This window comes from Schistocerca piceifrons, chromosome 5, assembly GCF_021461385.2.
Source record: "Schistocerca piceifrons isolate TAMUIC-IGC-003096 chromosome 5, iqSchPice1.1, whole genome shotgun sequence".
Taxonomy (NCBI): domain Eukaryota; kingdom Metazoa; phylum Arthropoda; class Insecta; order Orthoptera; family Acrididae; genus Schistocerca; species Schistocerca piceifrons.
In genome coordinates this window covers 53,780,059-53,806,803 of record NC_060142.1, presented here as the reverse complement: position 1 = coordinate 53,806,803, position 26,745 = coordinate 53,780,059, and the positions used below count along the sequence as shown (strand labels likewise).

General features: G+C 43.5%; 1 protein-coding gene and 1 non-coding gene across 2 annotated transcripts in view; one reads left to right on the top strand and one right to left on the bottom strand.

The window, feature by feature from the left end:
• The first annotated feature begins 224 nt into the window (after positions 1 to 224).
• LOC124798730 (proline-rich protein 36-like) overlaps positions 225 to 26,745 on the top strand; it is a 111,294-nt gene continuing 84,773 nt past the window's right edge. Inside the window, exon 1 of the mRNA XM_047262257.1 lies at positions 225 to 546. Within this exon, the coding sequence (XP_047118213.1) occupies positions 225 to 546 (322 nt within the window). The remainder of the gene's footprint in view (positions 547 to 26,745) is intronic.
• Positions 797 to 869, bottom strand: Trnaa-cgc. The gene has a single exon. It is a non-coding gene; the product is annotated as a tRNA-Ala (tRNA).

Sequence of the window (26,745 nt, the reverse complement as noted above, 5' to 3'; positions counted from 1 at the left end):
AGAACTTAGAGCTACTTTAGCCTAACTAACCGAAGGACACCACACACGCCCATGCCCGAGGCAGGATTCGAACCTACGACCGTAGCTGTCGCACAGTTCTACACTGAAGCGCCTAGAACCGCTCGGCCACTCCGGCCGGGATTTATATTGGTACGCAGTGACAGAAAGTCTAGGACACTGTTCTGAGCATTTGTTAAGTGCCGCCAGAACAAACGTGGTATCACATGAGTGTGGAGGCGTTACAGTCGCGCTCGCCGCGGCTCACGTCAGAGGAGCAGAGTGACCTGGCCTGGAGTGTGTGGCTGCTGAGGCCGCAGCAGCCGGCAGGCGCGGCGCGGCGTCGCCTGTCGCTGGGAGAGGACACTGTGCGCCCAGGGTCCCACGCGAGGGAGCAGTGCGGCTGCGTCAGCCCGGGACGCCGACGAGTCAGCAGGCGCCGCGCTCCGGAAGACCGCCTGCCGGCTTCTCCTCCCACAACCACGGCCGCGCAACTACTACAAACTCCTGACGCTGCGAACGAGAAGCGGCTCCAGAGACCCGATAAAGGTACAGATAAGTTATTATATCACAAAAGGCGTCCCCCTAGGACCCATAGCAATTAATATTTATTGTAGACTGTAGTTAACAGACGAAAAATGAACAACTATAGCGTTTTTTTTTCCATTTCTAAGTCTTTTTACGGTTCCGTACATCAATCGGTATAATCGGAACCTTTACATGATCACAGAAAATATGTCGCAAACAGCGACAATAATCTGTGATAATGATTTAAGCAGAAGAAACGGATTAAAATTTGTGCTGCGGCCGGGACTCGAACCCAGGTCTTCGTGCTTGCGAGGCACCAATGCTGACCATTACACCACCACAGCACCAGGGTTAACATTGCTACCCTGAAAAAAATGCCATAACATACCATAAATAAGGTATTATGAAAGTTAACAAAACTAGAAACCCGCCTCGATTGCGAAAAAAGCACCTAGTGTTAACCTAGGTTTCGGCGTAGATAACTACACCTTCTTCAGAACAATAAAACCCGCAAGTGCCTAAGAAGACCTTTGTCAATGGTTAAAAGAACACAATAGCTATACATTTATAAACGAATAAAAGGGAAAACACAAACAGTACATGTGTACAAAGTCTAAACCACTACTCAACTTAATAGTGTAACCTCCACCTCACATTGAGTTTATGGCGGGTCATGGCCCATCGAACATAGGCCGGTGTGAGGTGGAGGTTACACAATCAAGTTAAGTAACGGTTTAGACTTTTTACATATGTACTGTTTGTGTTTTACTTTTTTCCGTTTATGAATGTATAGCTATGGCGTTCTTTTAATCATTGACAAAGGTCTTCTTAGACACTTGTGAAGAAGGTGTGGGTATCTACGCCGAAACCTAGGTTGACACTAGGTGCTTTTTTCGCAGTCGAGGCGGGTTTCTAGTTTTTTAATATATTAAACAACGATTGCTGACGCGCTGCGATGTTGAAGGTTCTTAGTATAAAAGTATCCAAAGAAAACTATTTCAAAAAAACGAATAGTAAAAATGTAATAATGTGTTACTGTGTTTGTATAATTACGCTATTTTCCGCATGTTTTAGATAAAAAAAAACACACTGATGTTCGCGATATTTGTCGCCGAAACTAGTTTCGGGAATAAACAAGTAAATAAATAACAAAGTGTTTTGCATCAAGGCGGACTCGGTTTCTGATATTTGTTTTTCTGTGCAAACAAGGGCCAAATGGAAGAGTTCCAAGACAAAGTTATTGATCACTTCCTGTTGGCCGTCTGTCTGTTTGGCTTTTCAAAATCCTTTTTCTCAGGAACGAGTACATGAATCAAGCTGAAATTTATGTCACATATTAAGATATACGGCCTCTTGGCGATGTAAAATAGTGAAGTTTCTAAGTGAATTCAATCAAAAGATACTCCCATTTATGTCACATATTTTGAAACTCACCCATCAAAACCTATAGGGTGCTTCTCGTTGTCTTAGAGTCATGAAATTTGCCAACAAGCAATGTTTCACACTACAACCAAAGGACGAGATCTGAAGATTGTTAATCTGTAATCATTGTTGTTGTTGTGGTCTTCAGTCCTGAGACTGGTTTGATGCAGCTCTCCATGCTACTCTATCCTGTGCAAGCTTCTTCATCTCCCAGTACCTACTGCAACCTACATCCTTCTGAATCTGCTTAGTGTATTGATCTCTTGGTCTCCCTCTACGATTTTTACCCTCCACGCTGCCCTCCAATGCTAAATTTGTGATCCCTTGATGCCTCAAAACATGTCCTACCAACCGATCCCTTCTTCTAGTCAAGTTGTGCCACAAACTTCTCTTCTCCCCAATCCTATTCAATACCTCCTCATTAGTTACGTGATCTACCCACTTTATCTTCAGCATTCTTCTGTAGAACCACATTTCGAAAGCTTCTATTCTCTTCTTGTCCAAACTGGTTATCGTCCATGTTTCACTTCCATACATGGCTACACTCCATACAAATACTTTCAGAAACGACTTCCTGACACTTAAATCTATACTCGATGTTAACAAATTTCTCTTCTTCAGAAATGATTTCCTTGCCATTGCCAGTCTACATTTTATATCCTCTCTACTTCGACCATCATCAGTTATTTTACTCCCTAAATAGCAAAACTCCTTTATTACTTTAAGTGTCTCATTTCCTAATCTAATCCCCTCAGCATCACCCGATTTAATTTGACTACATTCCATTATCCTCGTTTTGCTTTTGTTGATGTTCATCTTATATCCTCCTTTCAAGACACTGTCCATTCCGTTCAACTGCTCTTCCAAGTCCTTTGCTGTCTCTGACAGAATTACAATGTCATCGGCGAACCTCAAAGTTTTTACTTCTTCTCCATGAATTTTAATACCTATTCCGAATTTTTCCTTTGTTTCCTTTACTGCTTGCTCAATATACAGATTGAATAACATCGGGGAGAGGCTACAACCCTGTCTCACTCCTTTCCCAACCACTGCTTCCCTTTCATGCCCCTCGACTCTTATGACTGCCATCTGGTTTCTGTACAAATTGTAAATAGCCTTTCGCTCCCTGTATTTTACCCCTGCCACCTTCAGAATTTGAAAGAGAGTATTCCAGTTAACGTTGTCAAAAGCTTTCTCTAAGTCTACAAATGCTAGAAACGTAGGTTTGCCTTTTCTTAATCTTTCTTCTAAGATAAGTCGTAAGGTTAGTATTGCCTCACGTGTTCCAACATTTCTACGGAATCCAAACTGATCTTCCCCGAGGTCCGCTTCTACCAGTTGTTCCATTCGTCTGTAAAGAATTCGCGTTAGTATTTTGCAGCTGTGACTTATTAAAGTGATAGTTCGGTAATTTTCACATCTGTCAACACCTGCTTTCTTTGGGATTGGAATTATTATATTCTTCTTGAAGTCTGTGGGTATTTCGACTGTCTCATACATCTTGCTCACCAGATGGTAGAGTTTTGTCATGACTGGCTCTCCCAAGGCCATCAGTAGTTCTGATGGAATGTTGTCTACTCCCGGGGCCTTGTTTCGACTCAGGTCTTTCAGTGCTCTGTCAAACTCTTCACGCAGTATCTTATCTCCCATTTCATCTTCATCTACATCCTCTTCCATTTCCATAATATTGTCCTCAAGGACATCGCCCTTGTATAAACCCTCTATATACTCCTTCCACCTTTCTGCCTTCCTTTCTTTGCTTAGAACTGGGTTGCCATCTGAGCTCTTGATATTCATAGAAGTGGTTCTCTTATCTCCAAAGGTCTCTTTAATTTTCCTGTAGGCAGTATCTATCTTACCCCTAGTGAGACAAGCCTCTACATCCTTACATTTGTCCTCTAGCCATCCCTGCTTAACCATTTTGCACTTCCTGTCGATATCGTTTTTGAGACGTTTGTATTCCTTTTTGCCTGCTTCATTTACTGCATTTTTATATTTTCTCCTTTCATCAATTAAATTCAATATTTCTTCTGTTACCCAAGGATTTCTATTAGCCCTCGTCTTTTTACCTACTTGATCCTCTGCTGCCTTCACTACTTCATCCCTCAGAGCTACCCATTCTTCTTCTACTGTATTTCTTTCCCCCATTCCTGTCAATTGTTCCCTTATGCTCTCCCTGAAACTCTCTACAACCTCTGGTTCTTTCAGTTTATCCAGGTCCCATCTCCTTAAATTCCCGCCTTTTTGCAGTTTCTTCAGTTTCAATCTGCAGTTCATAACCAATAGATTGTGGTCAGAATCCACATCTGCCCCTGGAAATGTCTTACAATTTAAAACCTGGTTCCTAAATCTCTGTCTTACCATTATGTAATCTATCTGATACCTTTTAGAATCTCCAGGATTCTTCCAGGTATACAACCTTCTTTCATGATTCTTGAACCAAGTGTTAGCTATGATTAAGTTATGCTCTGTGCAAAATTCTACAAGGCGGCTTCCTCTTTCATTTCTTCCCCCCAATCCATATTCACCTATTATGTTTCCTTCTCTCCCTTTTCCTACTGACGAATTCCAGGCACCCATGACTATTAAATTTTCGTCTCCCTTCACTACCTGAATAATTTCTTTTATCTCGTCATACATTTCATCAATTTCTTCATCATCTGCAGAGCTAGTTGGCATATAAACTTGTACTACTGTAGTAGGCATGGGCTTTGTGTCTATCTTGGCCACAATAATGCGTTCACTATGCTGTTTGTAGTAGCTAACCCGCACTCCTATTTTTTTTATTCATTATTAAACCTACTCCTGCATTACCCCTATTTGATTTTGTATTTATAACCCTGTAATCACCTGACCAAAAGTCTTGTTCCTCCTGCTAGCGAACGTCACTAATTCCCACTATATCTAACTTTAACCTATCCATTTCCCTTTTTAAATTTTCTAACCTACCTGCCCGATTAAGGGATCTGATATTCCACGCTCCGATCCGTAGAACGCCAGTTTTCTTTCTCCTGATAACGACGTCTGTAATCATATCACACTAAAAAAAAATATTTTTCATTTGTTACAAGACACTCTCTTTGTTCGTGAGACCCACTTCTCCTCAGGAATGGGTAGACTTATCACGTTGAAATTTACGTCGAATTCGTAGTTCTATGCTGCCTTTGCGGTACGATAAACGTCAGCATCGAAGTCAATGCAATCAAAAGAGACGGCAATTTATATCACGCATTTTGACAGTTGCAAGCTCACTCGTCAAAACGTAAAGGATACTTCCCGTTGACCTGAATCGTGAACTTTGCGAATAAGGTTTCAGACTACAGCCAAAGGAAAAATCCAAAAATTGTTAATTTGTAATTATATCACAATGAAAAAAATGTGTGTCCTTTGTTTTCTGTCTGTCCCTCCGTCTGTGAAGACCTTTTTTTCTCAGGAACGGGTAGACGTATCAGTGTGAAATTTATGTCACGTACTAAGGTCTAAAATCCCTTGCTGCTTTAAAAGTTTTGTGCTTCTGAACCAATTCAGTCAAAAGATACGGCAATTTATGCCACACATTTTGATACTCGCAAACTCACTCATTAAAACCAATAGTGTACGTTCCCTTGACGGAGAATCATGAAATATAGCAAGAAGAATGGTTTCTTCTGAGTTCAAGTAAAGATAAAAAAATCAGAAAATCGTTAATTTATAGTTATACAATACAAAAAAATGTGTCTTTTGCCATTTGTTACCCCACTTCAAACATGAAATTAAAACATTCTCGATAGTGTGAGAAACGCATAACATAGATACCGATTTAAGTGCAGTTTATGTACCGACCGGTTTCAGTCCAGGACCTTGTTGACGGCAGTCAAATATGTAGTTACAAAACCAGCGTTACGTATCATAAATTTATGGAAATTGAAGGTACATAATTTAATTCAAGCGGAACTATGACATGTAATGGTTGGTTTATAACTATTATTACTATGTGCCAGAGGATATTGCATTTTTGAGAACGGTGAACATTGTTCTGGACAGAAACTGGCCGATAAATGAATTACTTTGCGTTCGACATTTATGTTACGCGTTTCCTACATCATGCGTATACTGGTGTCTGTCTAGACAACAGTCCGTGGGACCAATATCCCGCCAGTATCAGTGTCGATAACAGGCAAAAATAGTCCAGATCCTCAATTCACGGAACAGATGAACTGTCCACATACAAAATCAAGTTTGCACGGGGAACCCCCAGCGACCGAGTGCTACTCACACCTGGCCGGATTTTTACAATATGGTACACATGTGTGAGATTGGGGTTCAGGGTACGGTATCGCCGTGGGTAAGACAAATGTATAATCAAACTCTGCATTCTGAATAATTTTATTACTAAAGCACGTCTAATAATGTAACAACAAAGTTATATCTAAAAACAAAGATGATGTGACTTACCAAACGAAAGCGCTGGCAGGTCGATAGACACACAAACAAACACAAACATACACACAAAATTCAAGCTTTCGCAACCAACGGTTGCTTCATCAGGAAAGAGGGAAGGAGAGGGAAAGACGAAAGGATGTGGGTTTTAAGGGAGAGGGTAAGGAGTCATTCCAATCCCAGGAGCGGAAAGACTTACCTTTTGGAATGACTCCTTACCCTCTCCCTTAAAACCCACATCCTTTCGTCTTTCCCTCTCCTTCCCTCTTTCCTGATGAAGCAACCGTTGGTTGCGAAAGCTTGAATTTTGTGTGTATGTTTGTGTTTGTTTGTGTGCCTATCGACCTGCCAGCGCTTTCGTTTGGTAAGTCACATCATCTTTGTTTTTAGATATATTTTTCCCACGTGGAATGTTTCCCTCTATTTTATCCATAACAACAAAGTTATTTACACACAGTCCTATAATAGTGTAATTCCTGGGGTAGTTTCTATCGTTGTGGAATCAAAGAAAAACGTATTTTTTGACACTGAACGAAAGAACTGGGCTGTTTTGTTTCTTCCAACTTCTGTACTTTTCCCTTTTCTTATTCCACAGAGGAAAATTGTCAGTTTTATCCTTTTGGCGTACTAACACTAGATTTACTGTAGAAACAGGTTTCTTGAATATTTTGGACATATCTTCAGAAGTTGTATGTTCCCTGTCGCATCTTCACTGTCCAGCATATATCAATACACTTGCTAGATTAGGTTGAAACGGCTTTTCAGACAAGGCCTTGGAGTCGTCGTTTTATTTCAGTCAGCTACTCAGAGCAGTTTTATTACTTTAGAAAATTAGCTCGTAACTCTTTCCAGGCAGGGCTTCGCAGTCTTTTCCATATTTCAGCTAGGTATTGACAACCGCTATTGTTACTATGTGCCAGAGGATATACAAGGAACACGTCCTTGATTTTATGATCAAGACCTTCTCCTCCTGTATTACGTTTGTACATTTGAGCAAATGTGGTCTTGTCACAAGAGTATGCTCTTTCTTAGTCTTATACCGTCTTTCTGCAATGTTCTTTGGCTATACACCGACCACTGAAGATAACAATGTAATACACTTGTCGTACCATTCATAATGGAGAACTTGCCCGCTGTGTCAACCTGTAAAACTACAGTAACGCATCATTGCGCTTTCATCTGTTTTTTGCAAGGAACACTACATTGCTTGCAGCTCTTATTGCGCCTGTATCATGCACATCCCTCTTCATCAGGTCCTGAGCAACACGCCAAAATGTGTGGAAATTGTCTGCATAAATCCTAAAAAAAAAACATTGCCTTCCTATGGTTCACTTAGTTTCATCACAACGTTGTATACAAGACATCTTCTACTTACATGATTTGTTGCCTTAGAAACAGCGCTTTGGTAGTCGTCAAAGTCTCACAGATATCCTGAGGAACTGGCTCTAGCCCACAGTTTGAAGCCCCACCTCGTTGCCTTGTTTTCGATACACACTATGTGATAAAAAGTATCCGGACACTTGGCTGAAAATAACTTAAAAGTTCATGGCGCCCTCCATCGGTAATGATGGAATTCAGTATGGTGTTGGCCCACCCTTAGCCTTGATGACAGCTTCCATTCTGACACGCATACCTTCAACCAGGTGCTGGAAGGTTTCTTGGGGAATGGCAGCCCATTCTTTAAGGAATGCTACACTGAAGAGAGGTATCAATGTCGGTCGGTGACACCTGGCACGAAGTCGATATTCCAAAATATCCCAAAGGTGTTTTATAGGATTCAGGTCAAGACTCTGTGCAGGCCAGTGCATTACAGGGATGTTATTGTTGTGTAACCACTCCGCAACAGGCCGTGCATTATGAACAGGTGCTCGATCGTGATGAAAGATGCAATCATCATTCACGGATTGCTCTTCAACAGCGGGAAGGAAGAAATTGCTTAAAACATCAATGTAGGTCTCTGCTGTGATTGTGTCACGCAAAACAACAAGGGGTGTAAGCCCCTCCATGAAAAACACGACCACACCATAACACCATCGCCCCGAAGTTTGCTGTTGGCACTATACACGCTGGCAGATGACGTTCACCAGGCATTCGCCATACCCACACCCTGCCATCAGGTCGCCACATTCTGTACCGTGATTCCTCACTCCACACAACGTTTTCCCACTTATCACATTACACATTACGACCTTGTTCAACTGTCGGCGGTCTCTGTCAGTCAAAAGGTGAGGTCGGCCTGTACGCTTGTGCTGTACGTGTCTCTTCACGTTTCCCCTTCAGTACCACATCGGAAACAGTGGACCTAGGGATGTTTAGGAGTGTGGAAATCTCGCTTACAGACGTATGACACAAGTGATACCCAATCACCTGACCACGTTCGAAGTCCGTGAGTTCCGCGGTGAGCCCCATTCTGCTCTCTCACGATGTGTAATGACTACTGAGGTCGCTGATATAGAGTACCTGGCAATAGGTGGCAGCAAAATGCACCTATTACGAAAAACGTGTGTTTTTGGGGGTGTTCGGGTTCTTTTAATCACATAGTATATTGTTGAACATTACTGTGTCCTTTGAGAGAGATCATTATTTCGTCAACACTGATGCTGCTCAGCCATTTTTCTCAGACAGGCTTGTGCGAACATAGTAAGCCATGGTTGAATTTTCCGTAACGTATCCTCTTTCTTCATCAGTTCAGTAGCAGTAACGTAGCCCTGGGAACACAACAGGGACACTAGCTGTTAAAGCAGATTCGAGCTGTTATATCAGAAACTAGATTATACACCATATATTTTTCCAAATAAAATCCTTTATTAGCCATCTGTGCCAAGCCCATTCCCATATACACACATATAAGCTGCACTAGCTCAGCTATAGTAATGTCCAGAATGAGATTTTCACTCTGCAGCGGAGTGTGCGCTGATACGAAACTTCCTGGCAAATTAAAATTGTGTGCCGGACCGAGACTCGAACTCGGGACCGTCCGGCACACAGTTTTAATTTGCCAGGAAGTTTCGTATAGTAATGTCAATAATTGTACCCTGTTTCTGAGCACAATAAATATTAGTTGGTTGGTCTCACTTTCAGCATTTCACGTGTCACTAGAGATATGGAATACTGCAAAGGCGTGGGCGTGACTTCAGGTTCATCCGATGTAAGCTGCACAAATGGATGGATTTCTGGAATAAAGTTCAAATGGTTCAAATGGCTCTGAGCACTATCGGACTTAACTGCTACGGTCATCAGTCCCCTAGAACTTAGAACTACTTAAACTTAACTAACCTAAGGACAGCACACAACACCCAGCCATCACGAGGCAGAGAAAATCCCTGACCCCGCCGGGAATCGAACCCGGGAACCCGGGCGTGGGAAGCGAGAACGCTACCGCACGACCACGAGATGCGGGCTGGAATAAAGTCACCATCGATCACTGAAAATACTGTACCTTCTAGAACATTCTCAGAACTTACAGAATCAAAACCAGCTGACTCTTACAACACCACTGCAGCAAAGGAAGTTTACCCTCCGTCAAATTGCTAGAGTTATTCGGTAATTCTTCGTCATCGTCACAGTGAAATCACTTTCATCGGGATTATTTAGAAGGCCAAGAAAGTCATCTGTCGTTAACTTAAAATAAAACACCTGGTCGTCACAGAGACGTTCATTCATAAACATAACCATGTCCACTGTTACATATATGTAACAACCTTTCTACATTTCATGTATTTTCCAGTACACAGAACCAAAGGAAATGAAATAATTTGCCCACTAGTGGCTATTTGAAAAAGAAAATATTTAATAGTTCAAATGGCTCTGAGCACTATGGGACTTAACTTCCGAGGTCATCAGTCCCCTAGAACTTAGAACTACTTAAACCTTACTAACCTAAGGACATCCCACATAACCATGCCCAAGGCAGGATTCGAACCTGCGACCGTAGCGGTCACGCGGTTCCAGACTGTAGCGCCTAGAACCGCTCGTCCACCCCGGCCGGCAAATATTTAATATATACTGACTAAAAACATATTACGCACATTAACAATGGATCTCAGGTACCCTGCACGATATAATGGAAACCAACTTCTATACTGGGTCACCTAAGAAGTTACAAATATGGCCAAAGATAATATTTCCACAATAGTTCCAGTCATGGTCACAGAATGCACTGTGCGGGTTGTATAAGTGTGTAGCAGTGGGCACTGGTGAACTAGCACGGGCTTAACACCAGAAAATCCATACAAACTATATTTTACACAGGCCTATATGTAACCGAGGGTACTACAAGGTTAAGATCGCTAAAAGCCGTTTTAAGCTCACAGCACCTCCTCCTCCCCCCCCCCCCTCCCCACCCCATCCTCCCCACCACCATAGAAGAGCACGCTCTGGAGGCACTATGGCTATAGATAGCGGAGAAATGCTAGCATGCCCATGTGACCCTACATTCCTGACGAACGCAAACCATGGCAGTGGAAAAGTGTGTATCTGCCGGTCGAATGGAATACGTAATAGAAATGCAGAAGCAAGCCCTCGTGTTTGGAGTGTTTATGAGCTCTTCATGATTGAAACTGACCGATTTGTTTTACCAGAGCAGACTGGAGAGCATATCTACAAGGAATGGCAGTCAGGTAACACGGCAGAGACCATAGACGAGAGTCACGTCTTGTCAACGACAGTCAGTTACAAGAGCGACAGGGATATCATAATTTATAGGTCCATGTCATCCACTTTCGAAGCAAATATTCTGAAGGAAACTGCATGCATTGGACATTTGGAGTCGGATATCTCGCAAAAGGCCATTGCTCATAGCAGCTTAGAGAACTGAACGTTTTCATTGGGCTAAACAACTTGTAAACTCGACTACACTGACTGGAGGCATGCAGCTTGGTCCGACGAAGTGCAATTTTTCCTTCTTTCAAATGACACAAGGCGTCGATTGCATTGATGGCCGAATGAAGTGTTTAACCTGCAGTTTGTGGGGAGTGCAGTTCTCTCCGACGACAGCTGTGTGATATTACACTGAAGAGCCAAAGAAACTGGTATAGGCGTGCGTATTAAATTACAGAGATACGTAAACAGGCAGAATACGGCGCTGCAGTCGGCAACGTCTATATAAGACAACAAGTGTCTGGCGCAGTTGTTAGATCGGTTACTGCTGCTACAATGGTAGGTTATCAAGATTTAAGTATCGATGAAGTGGGTATTTTCCCGTACGACCATTTCACGAATGTACCGTGAATATCAGGAATCCGGGAAAACATCAAATGTCCGACACCGCTGCGGCCGGAAAAGATCCTGCAAGAACGGGACCAACGACGACTGAAGAGAATCGTTCAACGTGACAGACGTGCAACCCTTCCGCAGTTTTTTGCAGATTTCAATGAAGAGCCACCAGCAAGTGTCGCCGCGCGAACCATTACCGAAAAATCATCGATACGGGCTTTCGGAGCCGAACACCCACTTGATCACTGCACGACACAAAGCTTTACACCTTGTCTGGGCCCGTAAACACCGACATTGGACTGTTGATGACTGCAAACATGTAGCCTCGGCAGACGAGTCTCGTTTCAAATTGCATGGAGCAGATGGACGTGTACGTATACGGAGACAACCTCATGTATCCATGGAGCCTGCATGTCAGCAGGGGACTGTCAAGCTGGGGGAAGCATTGTAATGGTGTGGGGTGTGTGAAGTTGGAGTCATATGGACCCCTAATGTCCCGATACGACTCTGACAGGTGACACGTACGTAAGCGTCGTTTCTGATCACCTGCATTCGTGCATTCCGACGGACTTGGACAATTCTAGCAGGACAATGCGACACCTCACACGTCCAGGAATGCTACAGAATGGCTCCAGGAACACTCTTCTGAGTTTAAACACTTTCGCTGGCCACCAAACTCCCCAGACATGAACATTATTGAGCATATCTGGGATGCCTTGGAACGTGCTGTTCTGAAAAGATCTGCACCCCCTCCTACTCTTGGGATTTATGGGCAGCCCTGCAGGATTCATGGTGTTAATTCCGTCGAGCATTACTTCAGACATTAGTCGAGCCCATGCCATGTCGTGTTGCGGCACTTCTGCGTGCTCGCGAGGGCCCTACACGATACTGAGCAGTTGTACCAGTTTCTTTCGCTCTTCACTGTATAATGGTGTTTCTCGTACCTTTTGGTTTCAATCTTTTTGGTTGGCACGAACATATATCAGGATGTTTGTTTCAACATTAACTCTTGCACACTGCAGGTACAAGCGCACCATCTAATGGACAATGCATGCCACAAGGCGACCCTACCTTATTGACTCTACACTGATGTTCCGATTCTTATGCCATGTGTTTCATGCTACTTTGTAAGTATAAGCATTGTTATTAAAATAGTTCTGATTTCTTTTCGCAATTTATATATTGATCCAATATTTCAAAGCAATGGGAATTTTACGAATTAACATAACTCGTTTTAAAAACCAAATATTTTAGCACTGCTGCTATAGCGCATTGATATGTCGGTTTCTTTTTACCACGTAAAAACTGAAAAAACCTGTTATAACCAATATTAAACACATAGCGGTTATTCAGAACTAAAAGACCGGTATCGTTTTTAACTGATCGGTTTTTTCCATTCCTAGTATGGTGTGGACTCTCCCGATTTCCAAAATGACGACAGCCATGTTCACAGGACCGCGTCCAAACGTTTGTTTTGACGAACTTTCTGGCACCCTATCACACCCCGACCGGCAGCTTAATCACACGACCTTAATTCTAGAGAAAATGTCAGGGACTATTTGGAACAGGGGTGAAACGTGGCAGCCGACATTCTCGCAGTCTGGTTGTTCTACGACATCCAATAATCAATGAATGGCTTCAGCTCTATATGGCTTACCCGAAGTAACTGGTAGAATATCTCCCTTGCCCAACTGAGCCCATTTTCAGCACCAGAGGCGGTGTTGACGCGGTATTAGCGTGATGCCTCCTGGCCCTGAGACGGACACTATTTCTTTGTCCGTTCAACTTTGTGTGTGTGTGTGTGTGTGAGATCGATTTTGAGTAGAACACAGCGTGCTAAGAACAACGGCCCAGTGTCTTTGGAAAGTCGCTGTGCACTAGACTACGGAGTATGGATGTAGATTACGTCGTAAGTTCGAAACAAAGATGGAAGAACATAAGTTGGAACAGCTGTTTTTTCATAGATACGCGCTTATTTTTTAATTCAGTCCACTGTTGCGCATAAATTTTACTTTTTAGTTCAGTTACATGTTCAATTTGTCTTTTAATTATGGTACTTTCGAGTGAGAAACGTATTTCTCTTGTTGAACATATGTTTGGACAAGGCGATAAATACACATATTCAGTGCAGGACGTATTTGTTCACAAATTCACGAAAACAGCTGTACCTTCATCGTAATGTCGTTCGTCGATCTGTTGAGAAACTGAAAGAGACGGAGACGGTGTTTGATGCCGAACAAATTGGAAGACCACATAAAGGAACAGAAGTTGTTGAATATTTATGAGTCCATGCAGCAAAGGCCAGCGAAACTAGTTCGAAAGTTCGCACGAGACGGATATCGGGCTTACCATTGCGCATAAAGCGACGAACCAAACACTGTAGTTGTTCCCGTATAATCTGACAGCAGTGCAAGAATTGAAAGATGCGGATCGTGATAAGCGAATCTGTTACTGAAAGTGGTTTACATCTGTTATTGAGAGGAATTCAACTAATATTCTGTATGTCACCTTTTATACAGACAAGACCTGCTTCTATCTTTCTGGACATGTTAACACACAGAAGACGCGATTACGGTCAACGAAGAATCCTTGAAATGGGGTTGCATGAAGAGAAAACTGGAGTGTGGGCGGTAATATCCAGGCGGAACATTAGTGGACCTTTGTTTTCTGCTCAGTGGTTCAATGGTAAAGTGTTAGACGACAAGTACAAAGGTCTCGGGCTCGATTCTCGGTCTGTCACTTATCACTTCTTTCACCTCTCATAGCGTTTGCTGATGTGAAAAGTACCGAGGTGCACCGTTTTCCGAATCCACGTTAAAATGTGTGTCCCCTGCAACCGGCTGCGTAAGTCAATTCAAAGGTCGGAGGGGCGACGACAGACCAAACATAGTAGAGCACTGTGGTGTTCAAAACAATCATCGGATCGATGAGTGCTTTATTTATTTTTGTAAGAAACCTTGAACAATGGACGTTATTGTTTAATCATTCACGATTGAAATGGCCAGCTAAACAAAGACGAAAACAGTTACGCGTGGTTTCAACAAGATGGCGCTAATGCGCACACAGCCGGTCACACTATACGCCTTTTTCTGGAAGTATTGTTCGTGGAACGTGTCATCTAGAGTTACGACCCCTTCGCTCGTGTGACCTAACTCCACCAGACTTATTATCTTTGGGGAGCAATGGCGGCTTAAAAACTGAAGTAACGGCGTACGTGAGAATCGTATTACAAGCTGCAGAAACTGTTTTCCAACGAAATTCAGCGTTTTCAGACATGTATAGCCACCCGAGGACATCCTTTCCAATCTATGCTGCAACTGCACGGCGTCTTTCCGTACACCCCGTACACTGATGAAAGCGAAGTGACCGTTTCATCAACGATCGCTCTAGTACCAGTGATGACCAGCACGGACAGCCGAGCGCGCTAACGCGCAGTTTCTGAGATTCGGGAAGGCGATCCAGCCCCGAATGCAATCCACATCGCGGATTAACGAACAGAGCTAATGAGGCAGCCAGCCTAGATGTGGTTTTCAGGTGGTTTCCCAACTTGGTGTGAATAGACGGCTGATACTCAGGTCTTTCCTCGGATACACGTTACGCAACCATTTAGAAAACGTTCTCACACTTGGACATACATTCTAGACACTAACAGATTGGGTACACAGGTACCATAACGAGAAGTACAAGAAGCTCTAGTACCAGTGACGGTAAGCCAAAGGGAAAATGAGTCATCGTCGTGGTTCCACCTGCTAATGAAGCATATGTTCTACTAGAACTAGGTTCTTTTAAAGGCATTTGAAGCTCTTGATGGGATGTGAGCGGCCACTTAGCACACGCCTAGATCTGCATCTACATATATGCAGTGTAATCTGCAGTGTCAGTCACTGAGCAGTGCATGGCAGAGGGTACTTCGTACCAATATTAACGATTCTCTGTCCTACTTGAGTAGGATTCGTGTGTTATGCTTGGGAGAAATGTAACTTTCTACAGGCCTCAGTACCTGCCTCAATATACACCGGCGGGCAAAAATAAATAACGGAAGTAATTTTCGCATGATCTGTCACACTGCCAAGTAACGTAGCTCGATGAAATTGATCATTCATAGAAAGTACTTCTAAAGTACAGTACAGAATGTAACAGAAAGAAACACTCATTTAGACGAACAGAAACGACTTGCAGGGCACGCCGTGCCCCCCGCGGTGATCACATACTGCATTAAGAAACGTGTCCCGTCCATTGCATTGTCCATGGGACCGTCATCAATCACGATGACTTCAGTCTAATTATTGTCTTTGAAAAAAAGTGTAATTTCTGTTCATATCACTGCGTATTTCTGTCAGTTACCTTCTGCAAATTCTTTCTATACACGGCCCAAATTACATCTAGCTATGTTACTTGGAAGTGACACGTCATTCGAAAGTCCTTAAGTTCAGCACACAAGTGTACATCATCTTACTCTCAAGATCGTTTCTCGAAATATACGACGATGGCTGTAGAATGGTGCACGTCTTCCGCAAAATCTTGTTCTCTAAATTTATACAGCAGGGTAAAGCGAGGAACACCTTCACCTCTATTCAAGAGATTCCTTATTGAATTCTTTGAGCGTCTCTGTTACGTTGTCGTAACGGCTATGTAGACTTGTTATAATCCTCCCATAGCGTCTGTAAATTCGTTCGCTGTTTACTGCCATGTCTACTTGATATGGAATCCTGGAACAGTACTTCAGAATAGGTCACATCTACCACGGAAACAACATAATACATTCGTAGCAAATCGATCATACCTTCAGGCACGATCGGTAGTGAGTGTTACGGGAATACGTGTGAAGCACGCATAGGTGCTATATACATGTGCAACAAGATTTATTCGTACCGGCATAATGAAAAGAAACCCTCCTCCACTCAACAATTGTAACACAGCAAATATGAGCGATGCGAATCAGTGTTGTTGACCAATTCTAGAATCCGTTGGGACGTAAGAACTTTACAGGGCTCGTAAAGTCCTCGTCACGGCACATTGACCACATGCCTCTATAAACATATGGCAGTCTTTTTACAGAGCGTCTATAAATCTGATACACTGTTACTACAAATGTCTCATTCGTCGTGATGATTACGATGAAAACTAGTGAATACCTGTTAGTTTTGTCTGTATATAAATCCTTCCATATTCACACATGCTCTCATTTCTGATGCAATCTGAGGCTTAAAAATAATAGCCATCATATTTCCTAGTATGAAGGACTAGCTGGAGTTGTGGAATTCAGTTCAGACAAATACGTCTATAGACTTCCGAAGTTAAGATAGTTGTGAAATTTAATTTTAAAAAGGCTACTGAAAACAGATTCTGAGTATTCACTACAACAGCTATGTTGAGGTCCCTATTTAGGAATAGCTCCTCCAAACAAGGTCGGCAGTCAGTAAAAGAAAGTGAAGACATTAACACGAGTAATGTGATTCGGGGTAATTACTTAAGATTGATTATTCGTATATACAGCTTTAGTTCTTTAGTATGATATCAGGAAATGTGTTTTGTTTACGATAGCGAAAAAAATTGTTTATAGGAAAAGGAAAAAGGCTTCTACTGTTTGAATCCATTTATTCTGCGATCCAAATCAGATTGGAGATTAACGCCTGAACGACATCGAGGGAATTAGAGTTCAGTTCATTGTTAAAGGTACACCATGAGAAATCTTTATATTTTAGGGCATATGGAATGGTATGAAAAAGTTGTTAGTATCATTTCGACTTTTTTGATCGTCATTGCCAGTTATTCGAAAGGACAATATGAAGAACAGCGAAGTAATGCAAAGGGTAAATGAAGAAAGAACTCTCCTAAACCTGGTGAAGAGATGAAAGCGACTGGGTGGGACATAAAGTCCAAGGGAAAGGAAGTTTGGCAACAGCTCTCAGAGGCATAGCTGAAGGTCAGAAGAGGATCGGAAGAAGAAAAATAAAAATGCTGGATGAAGTGAAAACAGGAAGACACCAGACTACGAAGCAGTTGGTCTGCAACAGCGTCAGAAGGAGACAACAACGGTGTCAGAAACTTGTCAGAAAGCAGAACACCTCATGATGACGATATCGCTGATGATGACTGTCGGTTAAAGGAGTGACAACGCAGTGGAAACAGTCTCATTCCCCTGCCCATCATGTTTCAAAGTATTTGTCTTAAATCCAGGAGACGTTCAAGAGTTCAACGTTTTCTGTTGCAGTTGCTTACAAGACTGACCCGGAGCGAAGATTAATGAGAATGAGCGCCAGACGCAGTGAAATTTTGCAGTGTCCGGCACGGGAGGCGTCCTACTTTGCAGACACCCTGTGCCTTTGGTCCTTCCAACCCCTGTTTGTGCGCGCAGTCGCAGCAACCTGCAGCTGTGTGGCCTTGAGTCCGCATTCGGCAAAATGGGACGGTTTGTCTGACGCTTTCTCGTGAAACATCACGGTATTCGTTCGGCGTCTCAGGCTAATAAAAAATGGCTCTGAGCACTATGGGACTCAACTGCTGAGGTCATTAGTCCCCTAGAACTTAGAACTAGTTAAACCTAACTAACCTAAGGACATCACAAACATCCATGCCCGAGGCAGGATTCGAACCTGCGACCGTAGCGGTCTTGCGGTTCCAGACTGCAGCGCTCAGGCTAATACCCGGATACTTCGATGCAGGTGACAAGGGCGTATTTGACACTCACTATACTTAAGGGTGTAAAAGGGAGGGTAATGGCGGGGCGGTAGAGGGTTTCTGCACTGAAACAGTCAGCCCTATAATGGCTGCAGCTAGGCGGTCTACAGCTACTTCTATACTATGACAGATCCCTGTGAAGTGCGTGACGAACGGTACTTATCGTTGTACCGCATACCGAGGCCTCCTCCCGTCCCACGTGCGTAGTAACTGCATGAACAAACGACTGCTTAAACGCCTCGGTGCACGATGTAATTTGTCACATCTTTTCGCAATTTCAACAAGAGCCGGTGTAGGCGTTGTAGTATATTCCTAGGTTCTTCACCAAACACTGCTTCTCGAAAGTTTTACAACCAGAAATATGTACACACCGACACTCTTAGATGTAAGCGAAAATCAGTCAAAAATACCATGTTTCACATACTAAGTTAAACACAAATCGCAATTCGTGGTGATTTTCTTTGAACATGCCTTGTCAGGCCAGCTTGGATTCAGTGAGATAGAGATTAGAACATTGGACTTGCACTTCAGACGAGCGGAGTTGAAATAACGCCCCCGATGTCCTAAAATGGAAAGATTGCTCATGGTTTGCCTTTAACAAGGAACTGATAATGCGATTCCTAATTCCCTTGATGTCGTTCAGGCGCTAATTTCCAACCGTATTTGAACCACAGAGTAAATGAATGTCAACTGTAGAAGCCTTCTCTTTTTTCCCATTAACCATTTTTTCACAATCTTAAACAAACCACATTTTCTAAAATCCTACTAACGAGCGAAATTTGTGCATACGAACAATCAACGAGCTAAACCTGTACATACGAACAATCAGTTCCTCCGATTCACGTTTCCACTTTTTATTTATACATGTTAATGTTTTTTACTGAACATCGACCTTCTGTGGAAGAGCTTTGTTCTTAACAGGATTGCGAATGCATCTGTTGTAGTGAATAAAACAGTCTTTGACTTCAGTAGCCTGTTTAAAATTAAACTTCACAACTGCCATCTTCTATTGGAAATCTATAGTCCTATTAGCCTGAACTTAATTCCAAAAGTCCAGCTAGTCCTTCATACCGGGAAATATGAAGGCTATTATTTTTAAGCCTCGCATAGCAAAAAATGGTTCAAATGGCTCTGAGCACTATGGGACTAAACTGCTGTGGTCATCAGTCCCCTAGAACTCAGAACTACTTAAACCTAACTAACCTAAGGACATCACACACATCCATGCCCGAGGCAGGATTCGATCCTGCGACCGTAGCGGTCGCGCGGTTCCAGACTGTAGTGCCTAGAACCGCTCGGTCACTCCGGCCGACCCTCACATTGCACCAGAAATGAAAACGTGTGTGAACATAGAAGGATTTATACACAGACAGTATTAACATGAATTGACTGTTTTTCACCATACTCGTCATGAGGACTGAGGTACCAGATTTACAGACGCCTTGTAAAAAACCGCCACTTGTTTATAGAGGCAGATGGTCAAAGTGCCTTGACAAAGTCTATATGGGCCCTGCAAAATACTTACGTTTCAACGAATTCTAGACTTTCTTAACAACACTGTTTCGTATGGCCCATATTTGCAATGGTACGACTGTTGAACGCAGCTGCGCTACTTAACTTTATGACAGTACGAATCAATCTTATTGCACTGGCATATAGCATCTGGCGTGCTTTACACGACTTCCCGTAAGACACTCACCAGCGATCGTGCATAAAGGTGTGATCGATTTGCTACTTATTTTTTACTGCAATAAGTATTCTCAATCTAGACCGAAAATTGTTATGAAAAGAATCAAAAAGTACTGTCGCCACTTACTCTGAATTGTGTCTTCTTTTTAATACGAATTACCTCAGTCAAATGCCAATAGCAGCTTGTGATGTGGTTTGTGTACTTACATTCAACTAAGTGGTGGTCGGTCAATCGTAAACGCACCGGTGACAATTCTACAACGTCTCTGATGACCCCATCGTCAATGGGACGGTGAATTCCAATCCTTCCTTATAGTTCGACAGTTTGTAGTTGCTCTCCATAGTCTGTTTACGACAATTTTATCTCGATCTGTATTTAGTTATGATCTGACAGTACGGTAACCTAAGGTAGTGAAAACAAGAAAAGTAGAATCATAAGAAAAACGCCGGCCCGTGTGGCCGTGCGGTTCTAGGCGCTTCAGTCTGGAACCGTGTGACCGCTACGGTCGCAGGTTCGAATCCTGCCTCGGGCATGGATGTGTGTGATGTCCTTAGGTTAGTTAGGTTTAAGTAGTTCTAAGTTCTAGGGGACTGATGCCCACAGATGTTAAGTCCCATAGTGCTCAGAGAAAAAAAAAAAAAAAAAAAAAGAAAAACTTCCAATGAATAATGAATCTAAATGTACATCAAAAGATGAACTATCTAGTTCCGAAATATACGGAACGGATGCCGTTATTGGTAACTGAAAGAGTGCTGCTCAAGACCGCGAAATACACTGAAGTGCCAGAGAAACTGATATACTGTAGTTATGGGTGTTCAGATACAGATATATGTAGAGAGGCAGAATACGGAACTGCGGCCAACAACGCCTATATAAGTCAGCAAGTGTCTGGCGCACTTTTTATATCGGTTACTGCAGCTACACGTTTCAGATTGAATCGAATGGATGGACGTGTACGGGTACGGAGACAATTTCATGAATCCAAGGACACTGCATGTCAGCAGGGGACTGTTCAAGCTGGTGGAGCCTCTGTAATGGTGTGAGGCGTGTGCAGTTGGAGTGATATGGGCCGCCTGTTACGTCTAGATACGACTCTGACAACAGGTGACACGTAAGTGAGCATCCTGTCTGGTGACCTGCATCCATTCATGTCCCTTGTGGATTCCGACGGACTTGGGAAATTCCAGCAGGACAGTGCGAAACTACATACGTCCAAAATTGCTACAGAGTAGCTTTAGAAACACTCTTCTGACTTTAAACACTTCCGCTGGCCACCAAACTCCCCAGACATGAACGTTATTGAGCACGTTTGAGATGCCTCGCAACGTGCTGTTCTGATCTCCACTCCCCTCGTACTCTCGCGGATTTATGGACAGCCTTGCAGGATTCATGGTGTCAGTTCCCTCCGGCACTACTTCAGACATTAGTCGAGTCCATGCAACGTCGTGTTGTGACACTTCTGCGTGCTCGTGGGGCCCTACACGATATTCGGCAGATGTGCCAGTTTCTTTGGCTCTTCAGTGTATATGCAGCCATTGCAACACTGACTCCAGACGGCCATCGGCAGTGTATATGTGTGCATAGGTGGGAAGAGCTCTCGCTGTTGAATCACTTTCACAAGAGCGCAAAGACAAACGCATCTACACGAAGGACACCAAAATGATCCACAGAAAAACTTATATGTATCATTAGGCATGAGTTTGTAGCAGAGTTCTGAAACATACCGCTATCGATGACCTGTCACGAATTTAATGACTTTTTCCATGGTAGAGGTGACCTATCTGAAGCACTATTTCAAGGTTCCATATCAAGTGGACATTGCAGTAGGTAGCGAACAAATTTAAAAGTATTATAACAAGTGTACATAAACCGTACGATAGAGTGACAGAGACGCTCAGGAATTCAATATTCAATCTCTTGAACAAAGGTGAAGCTGTTCCTCGCTTTACCCTACTGTGTAAATTGAGGGGGCAAGCTTTTTAGGAAGACCGTGCAACATTGTACTGCCGTCGTCGTATATTTCGGGAAACGATTGCGAGAGTAAGAGAGTGTACACTGGTGTGCAGAACTAAAGGACCTTCGGCATGATGTGTCACCGCCAAATAACATAGCTCGATCAAATTCGGACCATTTACAGAAAGAACTGCTACAGTATAGTACAGAAGGTACGCAATGAGACGATCATAAATGACAGTTTTATTCGAAGGCCATAATTACACTTAAGTCATCGTGATTGATAATGGTTCCCTAGGCACTACAATAGGAAGGATATGGTTCCTAATAGGGTGTGTGATCACCACATACGACAGTGCATGCTTTGGAACTTGTTCCCATGCTGGCCAAAAGGTCAGTGAGGAGCTCTCGTTGTAGGGTGCACCATTCCTCCACCAGCGGGGTCGACAGCTGCTGGGTGGTCTTTGGTGTATGTGGATGTGTTGGAACATGTCTCTCCAGCGTATTCTACTTGTGCTCGCCGCGATTTAAGTTGGGCAAAGGGGTAAGCCATTCTATTCGCCGAACATCTTCTCCTCCCAAAAGTTCCACCAATTGAGCTGTTTGATGCGATCGCGCAGTGTCATCCAAGTCAGGTCCGAATGCTCTCTGGAAAGACGCACATGGTGCAGGGGTACAGTATCACAGTCAAGTTGACCGTTGAATGTACTGTGTTCAAAGATATGCAGGTAGCTAAGTGCAATTAACATTTTGCCTCCCCACATCATAACACATGGACCACCAAAACGATCATGTTGGTTAATGTTCGTTGGTGCGTTACGTGTTTCCACCTCTTGCCACATGAGCGTATGTACTTTATTGTCAAACATGATCGTTTCGGTGGAAAAGATGTTATAATGTGGGGCTTGCTGACCTCCAGGTCTTTGAATACAGTACACTCAACGGTCAGCGTTATCGTAACAGTGGACACCTCTTCTGAGGGGTGCATTCTGCCCTGGGATTTCACCAACGACCTGAAGAACGCAGATGGAAGAGCAAACTTATATCGCGGTATGTTACTTGGCAGTGACACGTCACGCAAAAGTTAATTTCGTCCTTCAGATTTGCACATTAGGCAGGCACCGAGGCCTATAGAATGTGACACTTCTCCCAAGCTCAATACACGAATGGAGTAGGACAGTGGATCTTTGATGCTGATACGAAGTACTGTCCACCATGCACTGTTCAGTGACTGACACTACACGATTAACGGTGCGTATATGTAGATCTAAATGCATATGTATCATCTCTATCTTCTCCTCGAGAGCACCAAAATGTCTTTAAAACTACACAGTTCCAGCAGAACAAATGCTTCAGTGGAAGGTGGAACCCTGACGATCTTTCATTTCCCCCTTGACCTGACGTCACTGGCACCACAGCTTCTTCTACTTCTTCTTTTTCTTTCCCCGTTTCTCTCGGGAGCGGCGTTGTTATATGGGATTTGCTAAGGTCAGTGATATGCGGTCAGATGCTGTCACTGGCCTCGCCATTCGCCCCCCCCCTCCCTCCCCCCACCTCTCTGGATACAGGATCTGTGAAATCCGTGTCTCTCTGTGTCTAGAATGAAAGTGTGAGACAGTATTCCAAATGGCTGAGTAGCGTGTATCCGAGGAAGGACACCAATGCCAGTTCAGTATTCACCAAGTTGTATGCGATAAACCGTCTAAAAACCACATCCAGGCTGGCTGGCTCACCAGCTCTCATCGTTAATCCGCGCTGTGGATTGGCTCCGCGGCTGGCTTGCCTCCCCGAATCCCACGGCGTCAGACCGGGTGAACGTGGAGGCCATGCGAAACAAGCTCCGTCATCCAGCCCACTGCGGCCAAACTAGCGGTAGGGTACAACGTCAGATTCTCCTAATTGAGGGAAGAGACATTTTTCTAGCGTATCAATATAAGAAATACCAGTTACACTTGCTTCACGGAAAAAGAAAGGCCCATAAACTTTCCGCCGGGATGTGACACAAAATCATTGACTTTAGGGGAGTCTCGCTGCGAATGTTCCACCTCGCTGGGGGATTTGCTGACCCCCAGGTGAGCACATCATGCGTGTTCACATCGCCACCTAGATAAGCTGTCGACACAGGGAATAGTGCATGAACAAAGGTGTAAAAACAAAACTGTTAGCCTTAAAACCCCATATTCATTTTCAAACGCGCGGTATTTAGCGGCGAGTCAGTATTCACAAGAGATTCATTGACAGACGATTTATTGACAAACAGTCAACACGGATTCAGCAACTATCGTCTAGTGAAACACAGCTAGCTCTTTATGCTCACGAATTAACGAGTACCATCGACAGGGGATCACAAATTGATTCCGTATTTCTAATTTCCAGAAGTCTTTTGGCACCTTCCCTCACGTAATACTACGTACCAAAATGCATTCCTATGGAGTATTATTTCAGTTATGCTGCTGGATTCATGATTTCCTCCCAGGAAGGTCGCAGCAGACAGTAATCAACAGAAAGTCATCGAGTAAAATAAAAGTGATATCTGGCGTTCCCCAAGGAAGTGTTATAGGCCCTCTGCTATTCCATATACATTTAAGCGTTTCAGGAGCCGATCTGAGCAGCTCTCTTAGATTGTATGCAGATGACGCTGTCATGTACCCGTGTACCGTCTTGTAAAGTCATCATTCAATCAAAAACAATTGCAAAATGGCTTAGACACGATATCTATATGGTGGAAAAAAAATGGTTCAGATGGCTCTGAGCACTATGGAACTTAACATCCGAGGTCATCAGTCCCCTAGAACTTAGGACTACTTAAACCTAACTAACCTAAAGACATGACACACATCCATGCCCGAGGCAGGATTCAAACCTGCGACCGTAGCAGTTTCGCGGTTCACGACTGACGCGCCTAGAACCGCTCGGCCACCGCGGCCGGCTCTATATGGTGCAGAAACTAGCAATTGACTCTGTATAAGAAAAAGTATATGGTCATCCTCCTGCGTACTGACAGAAATCCGTTAAATTCCAGTTACACGAGAAACACAAATCTAATGGCAGTCAGTTCATCTAAATACCTTGGAATTAAAGTAACGAACAACGTAAACTGAACGATCACGTACATAATGTTGTGGGAAGGCAAACCAAACACTGCCTTTTATCGGCAGAACGCTTAGAAGATGCAACAGGTATACTAAATGGTTCAGATGGCTCTGAGCACTATGGGACTTAACATCTATGGTCATCAGTCCCCTAGAACTTAGAACTACTTAAACCTAACTAACCTAAGGACATCACACAACACCCAGTCATCACGAGGCAGAGAAAATCCCTGACCCCGCCGGGAATCGAACAACAGGTATACTAAAGAGATTGTCTACACTACGCTGTCCCTCTTCTGCTTGGGTACTGTTGTGCGTCTTCTGACCCTTACCAGGTAGGACTGACGGAGGACATCAAAAAAGTCCAAAGACGGATACCTCCTTTTGAATTATATCAAAATAGAGGAGAGTGTGCCGCAGATAGGATACGCGAGTTACGGGGACAATTATAAAACAAAGATGATTTCGTTGCCCCAAAATCTTCTCGTAAAATTTCAGCAACTTTCTACTCAGAGTACGAAAATATTTTGTTGGGTTCCTCCTACATAGAGAAAAATGATCACCGTCATAAAATAAGAGAAATCGGAGCGCGCACGAAAAGATTTGTGTGTTTGTTTTTCGCGCGCGCTGATCAAGAGTGGAACGGCAGGAAACAGCTTGAAGGTGGTTCGATGAACTCTCTGTCAGACACTTAAATGTGAATTGCGGGCTGAGCATGTAAATGTAGATGTTGATGGCACAGTAAATTACCACGATATGCACGTGTGGGCAGATACAAATCTTCGTACAGTCATAGAGGTGAGTCATGAGAATCGCTTCAGTACCAATGTAGGTCAAGAATGATCGATGACAGATTCAAAAGGCCATACAATTTGCCAAACAGATTAACAAGTGCTGTGTACCGCTGATTTCTGCTCAATTATTTACCAGAGGTATTGAACAACGTCATCCTTGCAAAAAGCGTTATTCGCGAAGGGGCAGCACCGCATTTTCAAAGGTTCATCCTACAATACCTCACCGAACCGTTTCGTTGGTCGAGAAGGTGAGGACGCATGGTGTCCCCGTTCACCGGACCTAAATCGTATGGATTTCTGCTTATGGGGTCATTTAAAGTCAGTGGCGCATGCCCAGCCTATTGACAACGTGAGGACGTTACAGGGGCATGTGGCCAAAGCATGCGACGCAGTCCGAATGGAGTGATTCACTGCGAAGATGGGCTGAAAGACGTCTCAGGACACGTGGTAACGACATGCAGAATTGCCTATAGTGTCTACTTCTACGCAATGGAAATGCCGTGTGGCTAGGGCGTCCCGTCGGGTAGACCGTTCGCCTGGTGCAAGTCTTTCTAGTTCATGCCACTTTGGCGACTTGCGTGTCGATGGGGATGAAATGATGATGATAAGGACAACACAGCTCCCAGTCCCAGGGCGGAGAAAATCTCCGACCCAGCCGGTAATCGAACCCGGGCCGTTAGGTATGACATTCCGTCGCTCTGACCACTCAGCTAGCAGGGGCGGACTACGTAATAGACAGGTGGGAATGAGAGGCCAGATTGGCACATACCTCACCAGGTAACGGTTTCCGTACATATCATTATAGGAACTTCTCTTCTAGTTCTGACCAATACTGCGTACTGTAGGAATACTTTCAACAGCCTATATTACTCTCGTCCATATAGTTTCTGCTTCATCCCGCGAAACAATGAGTAAAGAAATATTGGGAAAGTTTGAAAATCTTTTTTGCACATAA